The sequence below is a fragment of the Rhinolophus sinicus genome, linkage group LG04 (genome assembly GCF_036562045.2).
Source record: "Rhinolophus sinicus isolate RSC01 linkage group LG04, ASM3656204v1, whole genome shotgun sequence".
NCBI lineage: Eukaryota > Metazoa > Chordata > Mammalia > Chiroptera > Rhinolophidae > Rhinolophus > Rhinolophus sinicus.
Window position 1 is genome coordinate 38,508,464 of NC_133754.1, and position 15,009 is coordinate 38,523,472.

The window sequence follows — 15,009 nt, forward strand, 5'->3', positions numbered from 1 at the left end:
GCATCCAACAGATACCCAGATTTTGTTTAAATGGTAACAATTACTGGAAATTCTAGAAAGAAAGCTACTGTGGCTATCACTGGCTGTTATTAGACCTCTTATAGCTAGCTTGCAAGGATGACGATAGGCTTATTTCAGGGAGCATGACATTTAGTCTAAACTCTTCAAGTTACATTAGTGGTCCATAATGCTTTGGTTCTCAAGTTAATCTGCAACATCTGTAATATGGAGGCTGTCGACTTTAAGTTAATGTGAGTAGAAATAAATCTCCCCAAATTTCTCACTACAGAAAGAATAAAATAAAAAAAAATGCATTTTTTGCAGCGATAGAAAGAAGGACCTTTAAATTGGATAGTTTTCAAACTGATTCTCCCAAACCTTCTATTTCCCAGTAACAGCTTTGCTAGATGAGCTAGAAGTTTTTCAGTAGTGTTCATACTCATGACTGTAGAGTTTTCTCATTTATATGGCTCTAAATATCCCCCCACTAAGAAAACGAAAGTCTCCCTGTCAAATATATTTGAGAGCATGTTTTCTTTCTTTTTTTTTCCTTCTCATAAAAAGTGAAACTTCTTTTTTAATTTGAACAGAGTTGAAAATAACCTCAAATTCAGCTCCTATTCCCCCCCCCCCCATTGTCTTGAAGAGGTGAGGGAGATTTAAGGTAATGTTGTATGGAAATTGATGATTTTTATAGGAGTATAAAAGCTATCTCAGAATTTTTAGCAGAATCTATGGGGTCTAACTCAGGATGATGAGTAAGTCTCATTTCTTTTACCAAAATAGCAAAATTAATTGTATTTAGAAGCATCATATGTGGTCAATCTTCAGCAAGTGTACCAAGCAGTTTCTTTCTTTTGGTTTGCATAACAAATGACTTTTTCATCAGTTTAAACCTGTCAGTGACATTGGAAGTGTCTAAATGGCAGATGCAGATAGTGAGGGAAAATAGGGAGCGTTATTGGCAAGAGATATTCGTATTTTTATCCAGCTGTATGCTTGTGTATTGAATGGAAATGACAAAGGTTCCAAATCCTCCATAGTTCTCAAAATAGAAGAAATGTGTTTCTAGAGTGGATTATATCATTTGATAGAGGCACTGCTTTTTTTTTCTTTTTTTCATTTTTACTCCAGGACATAAATTTAGATCAACCATTTCCAGGGACCCTCCATGCTCTCTAGAACCATGTGTGGAATCTTTTGCTTCGAAGTGCAACTGGTGAAAATTTGAAGGTAGTTTTAGGATGATTATTTTTGTTTAGGTCCATATTCGTAAAATCACAGACTTTCAGATCAAGACAGGATCTCAAAAATATGATTCATACTGTATGATGACTTTTGAGGATCTGCAGGTAAAGGTGCTCCTTTTGCTGTGTTGGTTTTACCCTCCTTCAGCAAGAATCTAGTTAGAAATGAAACAGTACAACTCTGAGGTCCTGCAAATTGAGTAAGCCCAAAGCATTTATAATCTCTATTGTACTGGGTTTGTCTACATTTCCAGTGTAAGTGATTACTTATATAAACATATATGACTAATAATGGAAGGATGCATTACTTTATTTCCTATCACATGGAAAATATTTTGATGCCATAATTAAATAAACATTATTATAAGTTATTTAATCCTGCTCAATAATATTCTATGCTATCCATCAGAAGTTAGGAAAAAAATAATACCTGGGTCACATGTAATATTCAAAATCTTTTTGTTTTTCCTTCACAATGAGACTTGCTAGAATAATAGGAATAAAATTAAAGACTAAAATACTTCATTTTCTCTGAGCCCTATTAATTATAGATTTCCTGACCCTAAGCCCATGTTTTATACCAGAGTCCAAGAACACAAATATTAGCACTGAGAAATATACAGTAACTGAAAATGCAAGGGAGAACAATATTGTCCATCAACCAGAAAAGTTCATGGATGGCATGGATGGAGGTAACCAGAAATAGCTGATTGAAATCACAAAATGAAAAAAGAAAAAAAAAAAAAAGAAAAAAAAAGAAGGAATGAGGAAGAAGCCCTTTTATTGGCAGATTATTAAAGGGAAAGTATTTTATTAATGTTCTTTTAATACTGAGAGAGGAAAATATTATCCACAATCTGTTCTTATCCCCCAAGTCATGGAATTTAGAGTTAAAATGTTAGTGATCATAGAAAGTATCTTACAGCAAAAAAGAGAGTAACATTCAAGATTTGATCTAAAATGCTCAAAATGATTCTGAGGGTGAATATTCTATATTAGAATCATAAGATTTGCAAATATTCCATTTGGCTAAATCTTCTTGTTGGTCTTGACCCAATCATGTCCTCCATTTCTTTTTCTATTGAAAAACCAGTAGCATGCTTCCTGACATTTGTAGAACTGAACAAACAATTGCATATTTATATTAAAAAGTATGAGGTAGGAGAAATTATATCACATCTATTTTTGGAACAGATGCTCAATTTCCTCAATACTATCTGATTTCTTTAAATATTGGACACTTGGTCCAGTATTTAATTTTATAAATGAGTTAAGATCTTTGTTTAAAGTCTTTTTTTAATGGAGAACAGAATCAGTGCATTTTAAGGTACATTTTTACAACATGAGTAAACGAGATGAGAGCTGGTTTTGAAAACCCAGTTTTGACATCAGGTTTAAATCACTCTTTTTAGAGGAGGATGCTTTCAGAAAGGGTGCTTTTTATTGGGACATTAAATGGTAATGTGTTGGGTATGGAGGGATACTGAAAAATGAGGAATAGAGGCATCTATAATAATTGTATGGATGGCTATGAACATCCAGCTCAGGGCTAGTATAACATCACCAACAAAGAGTATTAACCATGCAACAACACGTGTCAGAAAAGAAAAGTCTGCAGAGGGTATCTAAGGATATTAGCATATCATCAGTGCCCCTTTCCGTTTCTCCTTCCCAATACTTTCCCTGGTGCTCCATAATCTACCACCCATCTTAACTCCTTCAGCTTTGTGGAGAAAGCACAGTAAATCTTCTAATGAGGGGAAATCATGCTACATGAGCAAGAAGACTTCCTATGAAGAGGAAAAAACCTGGAATCATTTAGTCAGAAAAAAAATCCTCCCTTTTGAGAATGGTGCTGTTCCTTAGGTCACAGCTTCCATAATGAGCAGTGAGTTCAGGTGGGGTTCAGAGAGCAGGCTTTCTGAGTTACTCCTTTAGAAAACATTGTATTTTTCTTTTTAATCAAATGTGAAAGCCATGTGCTTGAAACATATTTACGGTTGTGACAAATGTGCCTGGTGCCACACATTGCATTGCTTCTTAGTGTCATATTCACCCTCTCCTCCCATCTCTCCACGGATTACAAAGTCTGTATAGAAAGTGGCCAAGAAACTAGATTTCCATTCTCCTATTAGCCAATTTAACTGTATAAATGTAAGTATTTTCAAACTTTTACAATGAGAACTGTTATTGCTATAGAATAGAAGTCTAAATAATTTTCTGTTCTAAAGATTGGTAAAAATATTTGTCCAATAGGATGACTTAGTTGAGAATAAAGTAAAATGCTTAGAGATTCAGATTAGCAAGAGAAAATAGATCTTATCTAGAAACATGTAATTATACATTTCCTCTGCTGAGCAAGAAACTGACATTTTAAATGTCTACTGTTTGACAACTGTGGTCAGACATCTCTACAGGGGTGAGCCTGCTCATTAGTGCCACATTAACCTTAACTTTGCCTCAGGCCATTAACTAGCAAACTGCACATTTGACCTTTGTTCTACAGATATTTTCAAACAGTGTGCGAGGCACTGATTTTAATTTAGGTTCTGTGTGGACTGACTGTAGGGGTAAAAAAAAAAATCAATACATGTCATTAAATAAAGAAATGTGTGGTCTGAAACAATCCACAGAGAAATGTTCCTTTTGAAAATAAGATTCTTTTCCAACACTTTTTCATATAATTAGCTTTGGTCAAAATTAGAAATAGTCTCTTTTATATTGTGTTCAATGGAAAAAAAGGAAGGGAAGTGCAATATATGACAGTGTACATGTTTTAAAATTGAAACAAATTCCCATTAGATGAAGACATAAGATTGAGTGGTATCCCTTTTGAACGTAGCTGTTTCCAGGAATGTCTAATGAAGTGAAATGCAAAGTCAAATGTAGATCAAAGCCATATGCTTAAGTGAAAACAGTCCTTAGAAAATCAGCAAAGTTTGAAACACGTGGTTGCCACTCTTCAAGCCATACGAATGAGAAATGTCAGCCTTATAAATTAAAGTATAGGTTAGCTTAGTGGATTACTTTGATAGATTATGCCAGTGTTACAATATCCAGGTTATAGAATATTATACAACTATATAAAAATGAGTAAGACTGAAATTTATTAACCTGAAAAATGTCCATGATACATTATCAAGTGAGAAAAGCCAATTTCATGAGTGTGTATAGCTTGGTTCTAGTTTTACAAAACCAGACCATCTCTATGCCTTCATATCTAATTGTCTGTTTTTAGTCACTTGTTAGTGTATACATAGAGGAAGCTGAAGAAAGCACACCAGGCTGTTAACTGAGGAGGGAGGGATGTAAACACTATGGAGGGACAGATACTAACTTGTTCTTCACTTGCCTTTTAATTATTTTATTACTCAGAAACAGATGTTATTTTTATTATTAAAAATTAAAGTCAATTATTATGATACAGCCAATTGGAAGTGTTGCTCAATTGTACAGTAGTAACTGGGCATTCCTATGTCAACTGAACAAAGAAACGACAATTTAAGGGTGAGTTGCATTTTCTTTCTTTCTTTTCATTTTTTTTGCCATGTGACATATCAGGGGACCTTTCTGGCACTGCTGGCCTCCAGGGCATGGGAAGCAATGAAGCAATAACTATGCTGGTCCATGTTTCTCTCTTGCCTTCAGTAAGCTCAGGGCAAACAAGGCTGTAAGCTATGAATGATCAATTGTGCTACATACCGCCTTTTTCCTCTTTGCCATGCTAGCACAGTGCACAAAGCTGTTCATTAGCCAGTTATCAGAATTTACCCCACTCCCTGCTTCCTCACTAGACCACCTAGACTGGTAGAAATATACAGATAAATCCTGTCTAAACACACTGCTTTCTGAGTGCAGATTTTGGCGGGAAGAAGTGATATATCTGCTTTTTAGTCTATCTGTCTACTAAGTGTTCTGTTAAAAGTGTGGTACTTTCTGTGCAATTTTAAAAACAGATGGAAATATTCATCTATATAGAGTCATTCAACTTTGATTTGTCAAACATCCAATATCAGCCCTACATTGCTAAGATATGGCATTTTTAATTAATTAGTTAATTAATTAAACAAAAATGTTGAGGTTTGCATTGAATAAATGCCCGACTAAATAATTAACTTGGTCATTTTTCACAAATCTTTTCACTTCTCTGATACTCATTTTCCTTAATTATAAAATAAGAGTGTTGGACTAAATCATTGGTTCCCAACCCTGACTACACATTAGAACCCTATAGGAAGCTTTCAGAAAAACCCAGATGCCTGGGTCCTACCCCAGACCAATAAATGTTAATGTGTGAGGGAGAAATGTAGGTGTACAGTTTACATGTTTCCTTAGAGATGTTAAAATTCAGTCAGGACAGAGAGCTTCTAGAACAGATGATCTCTAACTCTCCTTTTAACTTTTTTTGTAACACAGTATATCTGGGATGTATTAATTATGCAAGCTATCATACATAGCAGTGTTACTAAATATTAATGTGTCAGTACATATTAATTTCAGCATCACATATATAATCTGTCTTGAGCCTGTGTAGTAGAATCTGCACAGCTTGTGGCTCTGGCCTTTACATTTCTTCTGTTTTCTAATGCAACTCACCAGGAAGATCTTTCTGCTATTTCTCCACAGTCTAGGGATAGATCTCCTCATTTAAAGTTTCCCAAGTCAACTATGCTCTTGAAGGACTTTAAATTATCATTATCATTTTAAAACTGTATTTTTTGTAGAAACTTCTAATTTTGGAAGCTGTTAAAAACTAACATTGAATCTGGGGCCAATTCAACAAGAATTTGTTGAGTGCTTTTTGGATATCAAAATGTGATCCAGGGGCATCCGGTTAGCTCAGTTGGTCAGAGCGTGATGCTCTTAACAACAAGGTTGCTGGTTTGATCCCCACATGGGCCACTGTGAGCTGCACCCTCCACAACTCTATTGAAACAACTACTTGACTTGGAGCTGATGGGTCCTGGAAAAGCACACTTAAAATAAATACAAGTTTAAACAAAAAGATATGATCAAAACCCTAGGGATAATAAAGAAGACGTGGCTCTTGCCCATAGTGAACACCCCCGTATCAGTGAGGAAGACAAACAGAGGAATAATAATACCAAAGAGCCTTGGTGGTAAAACAGATGCCAAGTGCTATGTGAGAAATAGGATGAACCAACCAAAATGCTGCATGGCTTGGTCAGACAGGGGTTAAAGAGGAGATAGGGTTTAAACTGGATATTCAAGGGTGGGTGGAAAGTTAGGAGAACGAAGTAGGGGGAAAAGGCAGTTCCTTGTAGAGGAAATTGCATGTGTTAAACTTGGAATCTTATCCAGTAAATATTGAGATATGAAATATATGAAGTCAGACAATTAAGTTTGCGAACTCATCCTAGAAAAAGTGCTACATACCTTATTGCTGAATATCACTATGGTCACCTTTGAAGTACTCCCCTTGGGAAGCTATGTACCAACGCCAGTGCCTAGTCTACCTTTCAAAGCAATTTTGGAACTCTTTTTGTGGAATGGCCATCAGAGCTGTCATCGTATTACCCTTGATGTCCTGAATGTCATCCAAATGCCTTTCTTTCAATATTCCCTTTACCTTCAGGTAAAGAAAGACATCATTGGGGGCCAGATCAGGTGAGTAGGGAGGGTGTTCCAATGCAGTTATTTTTTAACTGGCTAAAAACTCCCTCAGTACATTGTCGTGATGCAAGAGTCATGAATTGTTGGCAAAAAGTTCAAAAGCTAACTTTTTCACGCAGCTTTCAGCACTTCCAAATAGTAAACTTGGTTAACTGTTTGTACAAATTCATAATGAATAATCCCTCTGATATCAAAAAAAGGTTAGCAATATCAGTTCAATAAGTTCACGAACTTAATTGCCAGATCTTGTAAGTGTGTGGGTTTTGCTTGGGTGTGAGAGGGTAGGGAAGGGGCACTGTCATAGGAGACTAAGGGCAAAGAGTAGAGAGATGATGTGCCATAATAAGACACCGAACCTGCATTGTTAGGATTTTAGAGCAGGGAAGTGATACGGCTGATTTGTAAAGCTAATTCTTGTAACAGCTTGGGGCATGCAGTGAAGGGAAGATGGATGGGCAAAACTAGAGGCAGACTATCATTTGTTAGACTATCGCAAGCCCAAATGAGAAATTATGAATCTGTATGTGGTCCTGACACGTTGGCTTTGAATAAATATTCTGTCAAGGAATGTTTTCTTAAAAAAAAAAAAAAAAAAGTATATATATATATATATGTTTTCAAACTGTTACTCTTGGTGATTGTATTTGATTTCTGTATTCTAGAGATGTTTTAAAACCAAGATGAGCAACTGGCATATGTAACACAGTCCCTCATGGATAATTAGCTAGAATTTCTGACGTCTCCCTGCAGTTGTTATGCTCCTAATTATAAATGGAAATATTCTCATGACTGTAGAAAAATCATTGTGTGGATATAGTCACCCTTCCAGCAACCTAATTTTTGAATCATCCAAAGAATGTTTTATTCATTGAGACATTTCATGTAGAACTGGAAAAGGAGGCTTGGTGTGTTGTAGATGGAGTATTGAGCTGGGAAATGAAGTGTGGATTCTTGTAACAAGACCAACATTAATTGGCTCTGTAGATAAATCTTTTTGTCCTCACTATAGCAACTAGTGTTTTAACTCCTTCATTTCCCCCCAATTATTATTTTTTTTCTGTCTCCAATGTAGATCCCCTGGGCCTTCATGCAATGACATTTTGCAATACTACTCTTAATTCCTGTGTCCTAAAGACTTCCAAACACAGAATATAGAATTCCAAGTAGGATCTCCCCTCAAATTTTAGTCCTCACAAACCAAACCTTATCTCATCATTCAAATAGACTTTCTTCCATTATTTTACTCTCAGAAAATTTGCTTCAATGCTAACCACTCTACCTGCTTTCAATTTGTGATCCATCAATTATTCATTTGTTTTTCCTATCTTTGTATTAACGAAGAGACTAAATTATGGTGTAATAGCAAAACAACTCCAACCTATCATTGGTTTGGACACACACACACACACACACACACACACACACACACACACACAAGTATTTGTTAGCAGTCTGTGCCCACTTCAAACCAGCCACGGGCACTGTTCAAGGTCTCCTGGCTTTAAAGCCCCAGAATGACAGCAACCCACGTGTGACGTATTGCCTGTCATCACATGAGAAGGAAACGGAAGCTGGCAAAGCCACACTGGCAATAAAAGCTGAAGCCTGGAGGGAACATATATCACTTCTGCATACATTTACCAGAATCCAGAGCAAGTCCCATAACCAAAGGTAGCCTTAAAGGGGCTTTGTGCCCTGAAGGTAGAGAATTGGGATATTTGGGAACCAGCTAATGACACCATACTCTTGTTACTGCCTTCCCTTTCACACACAAATATTTTCAGTTCTCTTCCTCTTTCAAACAAGCACACACACAAACAAAACTCTCTTAATTTTTCTTTTTGAGATTCTCCACTTCTAGTTTCTCACCCTCTGTTTAATGCTCATGATACTGCAAATATGAAGTCTATTACCCTATTTCAAATGCTTTAATTATTATATTAGTTTGCCAGTGCTGCCATAACAAAATACCACAGACTGGGTGGCTTACATGACAGAAATTAATTTCTTCACAGTAATGGAGGCTATGAGTTGAAGATCAAGGTGTTGACATGTTAAGTTTCTCCTGAGGCCTCTCTTCTTGGCTTGCAGATGGCCACCTTCTCTCTGTGTCCTCTCATGGTCTTTTCTCTGTGTACATGCGCCCCCTGGCATCTCTTTTCTTTTTATTAGGACACAGTCATATCAGAGTGGGACCCACATGACCTCACTTAAACTCATTTACCTCTTTCAAGTCCTCTCTCCAATTACAGTCACATTGACGATTACAATTTCAGCTTATGAATTTTAGGGGGCCACAGTTCAGTCCATAACAATTATGATCACTGCATTGAAAGGACGTTTTCAGTATTTTAGTTAACCTCTCATAGTGGCATTTTGTACTGTGGAGAATCTCTCTAACTTCAAAATCCCTCATTCTTTTTCGTTTTCATTGCTCTCTAACATTAAAGTTTTTCTCCCTTTGCCCTTTCTACTTCTGAATCCTTTTGCCTTTTTCTGACTGCATGTTGTTTGCCTGAGAGATTTCATCCACATTCATGACTTCATTCACCACCTCTGTTGATGATGAATCTCACATTGGTGTCCAGTGCAGTGAGTTCCAAGGTCACATATGCAACAGCAAACTTCCATGATATTCATGGTTTTTGTACTGGCAGCATCAGCAGCATCTGGTGCTTCCTTGAAATGTAGAATCTTCAGTCTCGCCCCAGAACTATTACACCCAAATCTGCATTTTGGCAAGATCTCCAGATGGTGTGACACATATTAAGTTTGAAAGTAACATTCTATTTGATTTTTCTTTCTGGATGTTCCAAAGAAATCTCAAAGTGAACATGTTAAGAATGGAGTTAATTATTAATTAGTTTTCACTCATTTATTCAATAGCCATTTATTGAGTCTGCTATATACCTTCACCATTTCTTTAAGATCTATAGCTGTGAATGAAACAAACCAAAAAAAACAAAAAACACTGACTGCCTAAGTATTTTTTACTAGAGCAGGGTGACAGATGAGAAACAATAAAACTTAAGTAAGTACATTACATCCTAAAATAGTGATCGGTACCATGGCAAGATGACAATATTGGATAGGATAAGTATAGTGTAGGACATTGAGAAGGTGATATTTCCTTTATTTTTTATCTTAGTGAATGACTGCAACCCCTTCAGTCACCAGGAAGTGTGTGTGTGTGGGGTGGGGGGGGGTGGGGGTAGGCAATTAGAAGTTACCTTAAAAGTTTTCCTTTATCTGTCAATTCTAGATTCCTTGTGTCTTTCAAACCTATCGCTCTTCATGACGCTCACTGGCAGGCTTTTTTTTTTTCAACATCCTTGTATTTTCTTCCTCTGAACATTCACTATTCTTTCCTCTTTACCGTTACTTATCCTGGTTTTGTTGTTTGCTTGTTTGTTTCTGCACGGAACACTAAAGTGTTAACTTTGTTTCATAAATATTTCCTGATTTCTTCTTTGTCCTCAATTGTGATACTATTAATACTGTATTGTTATTATGGATTTTCACCAGAATATGCATTCTTAGAAGGCAGGAACTGTCTGGGTTAGCTGTGAATTCCTACTGCCAATGTAGAGCTTGGGACTCAATAGTGTTTCATACTGTGACAAATTATAGAATGAGTACAAATCTAGGATATAATTCTTTCAGAGAGAACACATGCAAAGGCATCGAGATGTGTTTGGGGGACAGCAAGTATCTCACTTTTGTGGCACCCTAATGTATGGTTTGGGGTACTGCTGAATTTGAGGTGAAAGGGTGTCTTAGATGTCTTTCTAAGAAATTTGGATTTCATGATGCAGAGAATGAAGAACCATTGATAATTTTAAGCAATTGATTGACATAATCTGTGGAATATAAGATTTGAATTTTAAAAGGTGGCTTTTATGGAGGATGGGAGGTGATTGATTGTTCAGGAGATTAGAGATATGTAATCCTTGTGCAATCATTCCAGAGAGAGAAGATGAGAGCTTAGACTAAGGCAATTGCAGTAGCCCTGGGAAAGGAGAATGCAAAAGAAAGATGTAAAGCTTTCCCATTAAGATCTATTGGTTGTGAAGGGATAAAGGAAACAAGGGTGCCATTCACCAAGCTTGGAATAGGAGGTGTAGATTCCATAAAAAAATACCTATTCAGTTTTACACCATCAATTTGCAGGTCTCAGCATTGCAGCCATTTGTGCCAGGGGTCTTCATTTTTAGAAGACTCTTTGATTCCAAATAGGTGGTCATTTATTTAAAAAAGTGAATGGATTCAGAACATGCCTTTCCATTCATTGACCTCTACCTTTCTAGGAAAGAACCAATCAGCTTCATCAGTTATGTTTTAGTAGCTGTAACATGAGAATTGATTTTTATCCATGCATTCCAGTTAGTAAGGATGTAGCATCATGGAGGGCCGTATTTTCCAGTAGAGAAAACTGTCTCTATAAATAAGTAGTTAAATAAGGTATAAATAAGTAGTTACTATGCCAGCTAGCGAACAAAGCTCCTTTTTTTAAACTGAGCATAAGTTAGAGTTGAGTCAGGTTTATGCTTTCTGCCACCTTTCTGTTACCACTTGTCTGGTCAAGCTTTGCTAAAAATTTGGTTAAATACTCATTAAACACTTGCCGTGGGAACTCCTGATCTTTTCTGTGATTTAAAGTGTTGCATATTTGAAAATTACAGTTGTCCTTCCTACAAGTTAATGGTTATTTACAATTCCAGCAGTTGTCAAAAATAAAATAACTCTTTGAAAATCAATAAGAGAGAGAATTATAAAATAAATACGGTTGAACATCAGTGCTGTCAATATCATACATAATTTTCAAAGTGGTTATTTCAGCTGTAATATAATATATAGTCACCTCTCCTATTTGATCTCATTTTTAAATAAATTATTGTTATTTTTTTAATTTCAGAGAGGGATATAATTTCATAATTGCTGCATTTCAACTACTCATGCCATGAATTTCTGAAGCTGACCTTCCAATCTTCCCTACTCCTACCCTGCCCTTCTAGTCCAGAAATTATCTCCTCTGTATCAAGCTAGTGGCTTTGCTTTCTTTTTCTTTTTTTCTAAAACATACATTTGTATAAAAAAATAAAACATCAAAACTAAAGTCTCTGGGACTTGGTCTTTGAAATGCTAAAACTCAAGTTCTTGGCACCTCAAAGTCTTGGTTTTAAAATGTAAAAGTCTTGGCTTTCTCAAAACAAAAAACATAAAAAACAAATTGCTTTTGTGTGGAATTTTCCATTTCTGTACTTGATGGGGGGAGGGGAGTAGAGTGAGAAGAAAAAATCTTGTTAATATATTAAATGTTATTCCTTCCAATAACTTTTATTTTCATACTTCTGAAATATGTTACATATCTGGGCTTTGTCTTATTTAGGAAAGACATATTACTTTATGTTCTTAGACACCAAAGAATGACCCAGATAGAAAAATCAATCTACTGAACTTTAAATCAGTAAGCAATCAATTAGCATGTTATAAATCTCTGACATTTCTATATGGAAAAGGAAGTAATTAGTTATCACTCAGATGTCAGGAGCTAGTGAGGGCTTTAGGGAAGCTAAATGAAGTTGTGTGTGTGTGTGTGTGTGTGTGTGTGTGTGTGTACTATTCATAATTCTTAGAACTGGAGTTATACAAGATTCATACCCAGTGATAACTTTTATTCAATATAATTAATTTTAATACTGGTGTTCTTTTGTTTTTAAATGTAGTTTTTAACTTGAGTGTTAGAAAAGTTAGAAAAAAATCTGAAAATAAGTAGAGGAAACAAAAAAGTTGCATTCTAAACATTTTGCATAACAAATTATGCCATTTATATTGGCATTTGTTATGGATTTTTGGTTTTAATTGTTTTCTTTCTTTCTTTTCTTTTTTTTTCCATTCAGAGAATTTATCAACAGCCTTCGACTGCACAGGACATTTTATGGGGCCCTAGCTGATCAGCTTTGTGTTAATGACTTAGCCGCTGCTGATGGACTGCCGTGCTGGAATGGAGAAGATATAGTAAAAAGGTATTTTATGTGTAGTGGTCTGTGAAAACATAATGGCTACTTTCATCTTTGCTTTCTTTCCCCAGATCTTAAATGGATTGCTCCAGTTTTACCTTTGTCATACAGATTGGAATATACATTAATTCCTCTTTCTCTTTAGTTTATTAAAAATAAATGTTCTCCATTTGACATTTTAGAAAATATAATAGCGTTCTGTGGTGTATTGAAAGTTCTCTCTTCTACCTATCTATGCCTTATCCCAAAATCCTATTTTTTTTAATCAAGTGTTAGTTGCCTTCTATTTAATGTGTCTCATTTATCAGTTATCTTATTTTTTAAGTTCAACTTTCTAAGTATTAGAAAGTGAGAAAATTTGGCGAAATGTGATACCTGTACAAAGATTCATTGATATATGGATTTGTGAATCAGCAGTAGTAATATGTCTATCCTACAAATGTCACTTTGAATGTGTATGTGTGTGTGTGTGTATGTGTGTGTGTGTGTATCTATGTAAGAGTGGGGACACTTTTATATAAGTATGTTTGAAGCATTGCTTATTGGTGTGTTGTCAATTGTTCCCCACGCTCAGGAGTGAAAATTTAACTTTTACCTTTTTCCTCACTGTCTATAACTTTTTAGTTTCTTTTCCTTTGTTTCCTATAACTGATTATACTCTCAAGTAATACCCTGCTTGGGAAAGTCTTAATTTCTCCCTCTGTAATACGTAACAATGGTCAGTATAATTAGCTGGGAATTAGTCCTTTGATTTTCCAGTGCTGATGATTATTATAGAGTATAGGCTTGTATTGCATTTGGATTTGAATGTGTCAGTATATTTTATTTTGAGCAGTGTGCGAAAAGAAAGATAAGAGTGATAAGCTTTGTGATTTAGAAATATGCGTACTTCACGTGCGGATAGGTGGTTGAGTTACCACAAGAGTGATGAGTTCATTTAAAATGTCATGTAGCAAATAAAGTTACTATGATAAACATATCATTATTATATGATAAACATATTCTGTAATTAATTTTAATATAAATTTATATAATAAAATTTATTTGCATAATTTTTGGTGATCATATTCATTATAGTTAAAGGTTATACTCCTGGTATAATGAATGATTAATTTGTTGTTTATAGCTGAATAGCTCATAGAGATTCTTAGATTTCATAGAAAAAAATATTGAAGACAGGAACTATAATTAAATTTAAATAAAATATTTGACTGACATGACAAATACTCTTTTTTCATTATGCCCTTTGGGTATTGAATATATTTTGTAAATGGATCTTTCTTGCCTTTACTGAGAGAAATCATAGTATGCATAATACTTTGCATATAGCATTATAGTATATATGTCAATAAAATTTCTGCCACTTACATCTAGTAATTAAATTCTATTTTGACTTATACTTTATCTTTTCACCTTGTTGAAGCTGGAATTTAATTTTTATACAGGAACAATTTTTATACAGGAACCAATGAGAATCTCATGGTGATTAATGAATGATTTAGTATGTAATATAAATAGATTTGATACATTACATTATATCATTTGATTCTAGAGCTGTAAGAACCTTAGTTTCAATTTGTCCCACTGCTCTCTGACTGTTTAGTCTGGGGTTTGTCTAATAGGAAATACTGTTGGAGAAATCAATGATTTGAGAAAAATTTTTAGAGAGATAGTATTTTCAACTTCCAAAACATGTTTTCTTTTATCTACTATATTTTTTAAGACCTCATTCATGGTTTCTGAATAAAGAAAGGTCATCTTTAGCAAGAATTCTCTACAGAGTATCCACAGTTCTGATAAAGAAAGTGACTGTCTCTCTCATTATTCTCATTTGCTTCCAGCTCTTGTCTCCCCTTTCCTGGACACCCCGGCCTCCTGTCTGTCAGCCACTTCCAAGTGTGCTGTGGGACTCTACTGTCCTGTGAACATCTTTTTGTCTCATCACATTAACTGAAATTTTCCCTTCCTTGAGGATATTTCTTTTCTTTCATTCCTATTTCATTGATCCTCACCCAACTTCACACCCATTGACTCACCTCACACACTGGCACCTGACTACCATCTCTGGGCTACTTCTAAAACGAACCTTTTTCAGCCCTGATTATTTT

General features: G+C 35.3%; 1 protein-coding gene across 1 annotated transcript in view; it reads left to right on the plus strand.

Annotated features, from left to right (window-relative positions):
• The window catches only part of GPC5 (glypican 5), a 1,198,702-nt gene that overhangs the window by 290,943 nt on the left and 892,750 nt on the right, over positions 1-15,009 (plus strand). Inside the window, exon 5 of the mRNA XM_019737193.2 lies at positions 12,782-12,907. Coding sequence (XP_019592752.2) covers positions 12,782-12,907 — 126 coding nt within the window. The remainder of the gene's footprint in view (positions 1-12,781; positions 12,908-15,009) is intronic.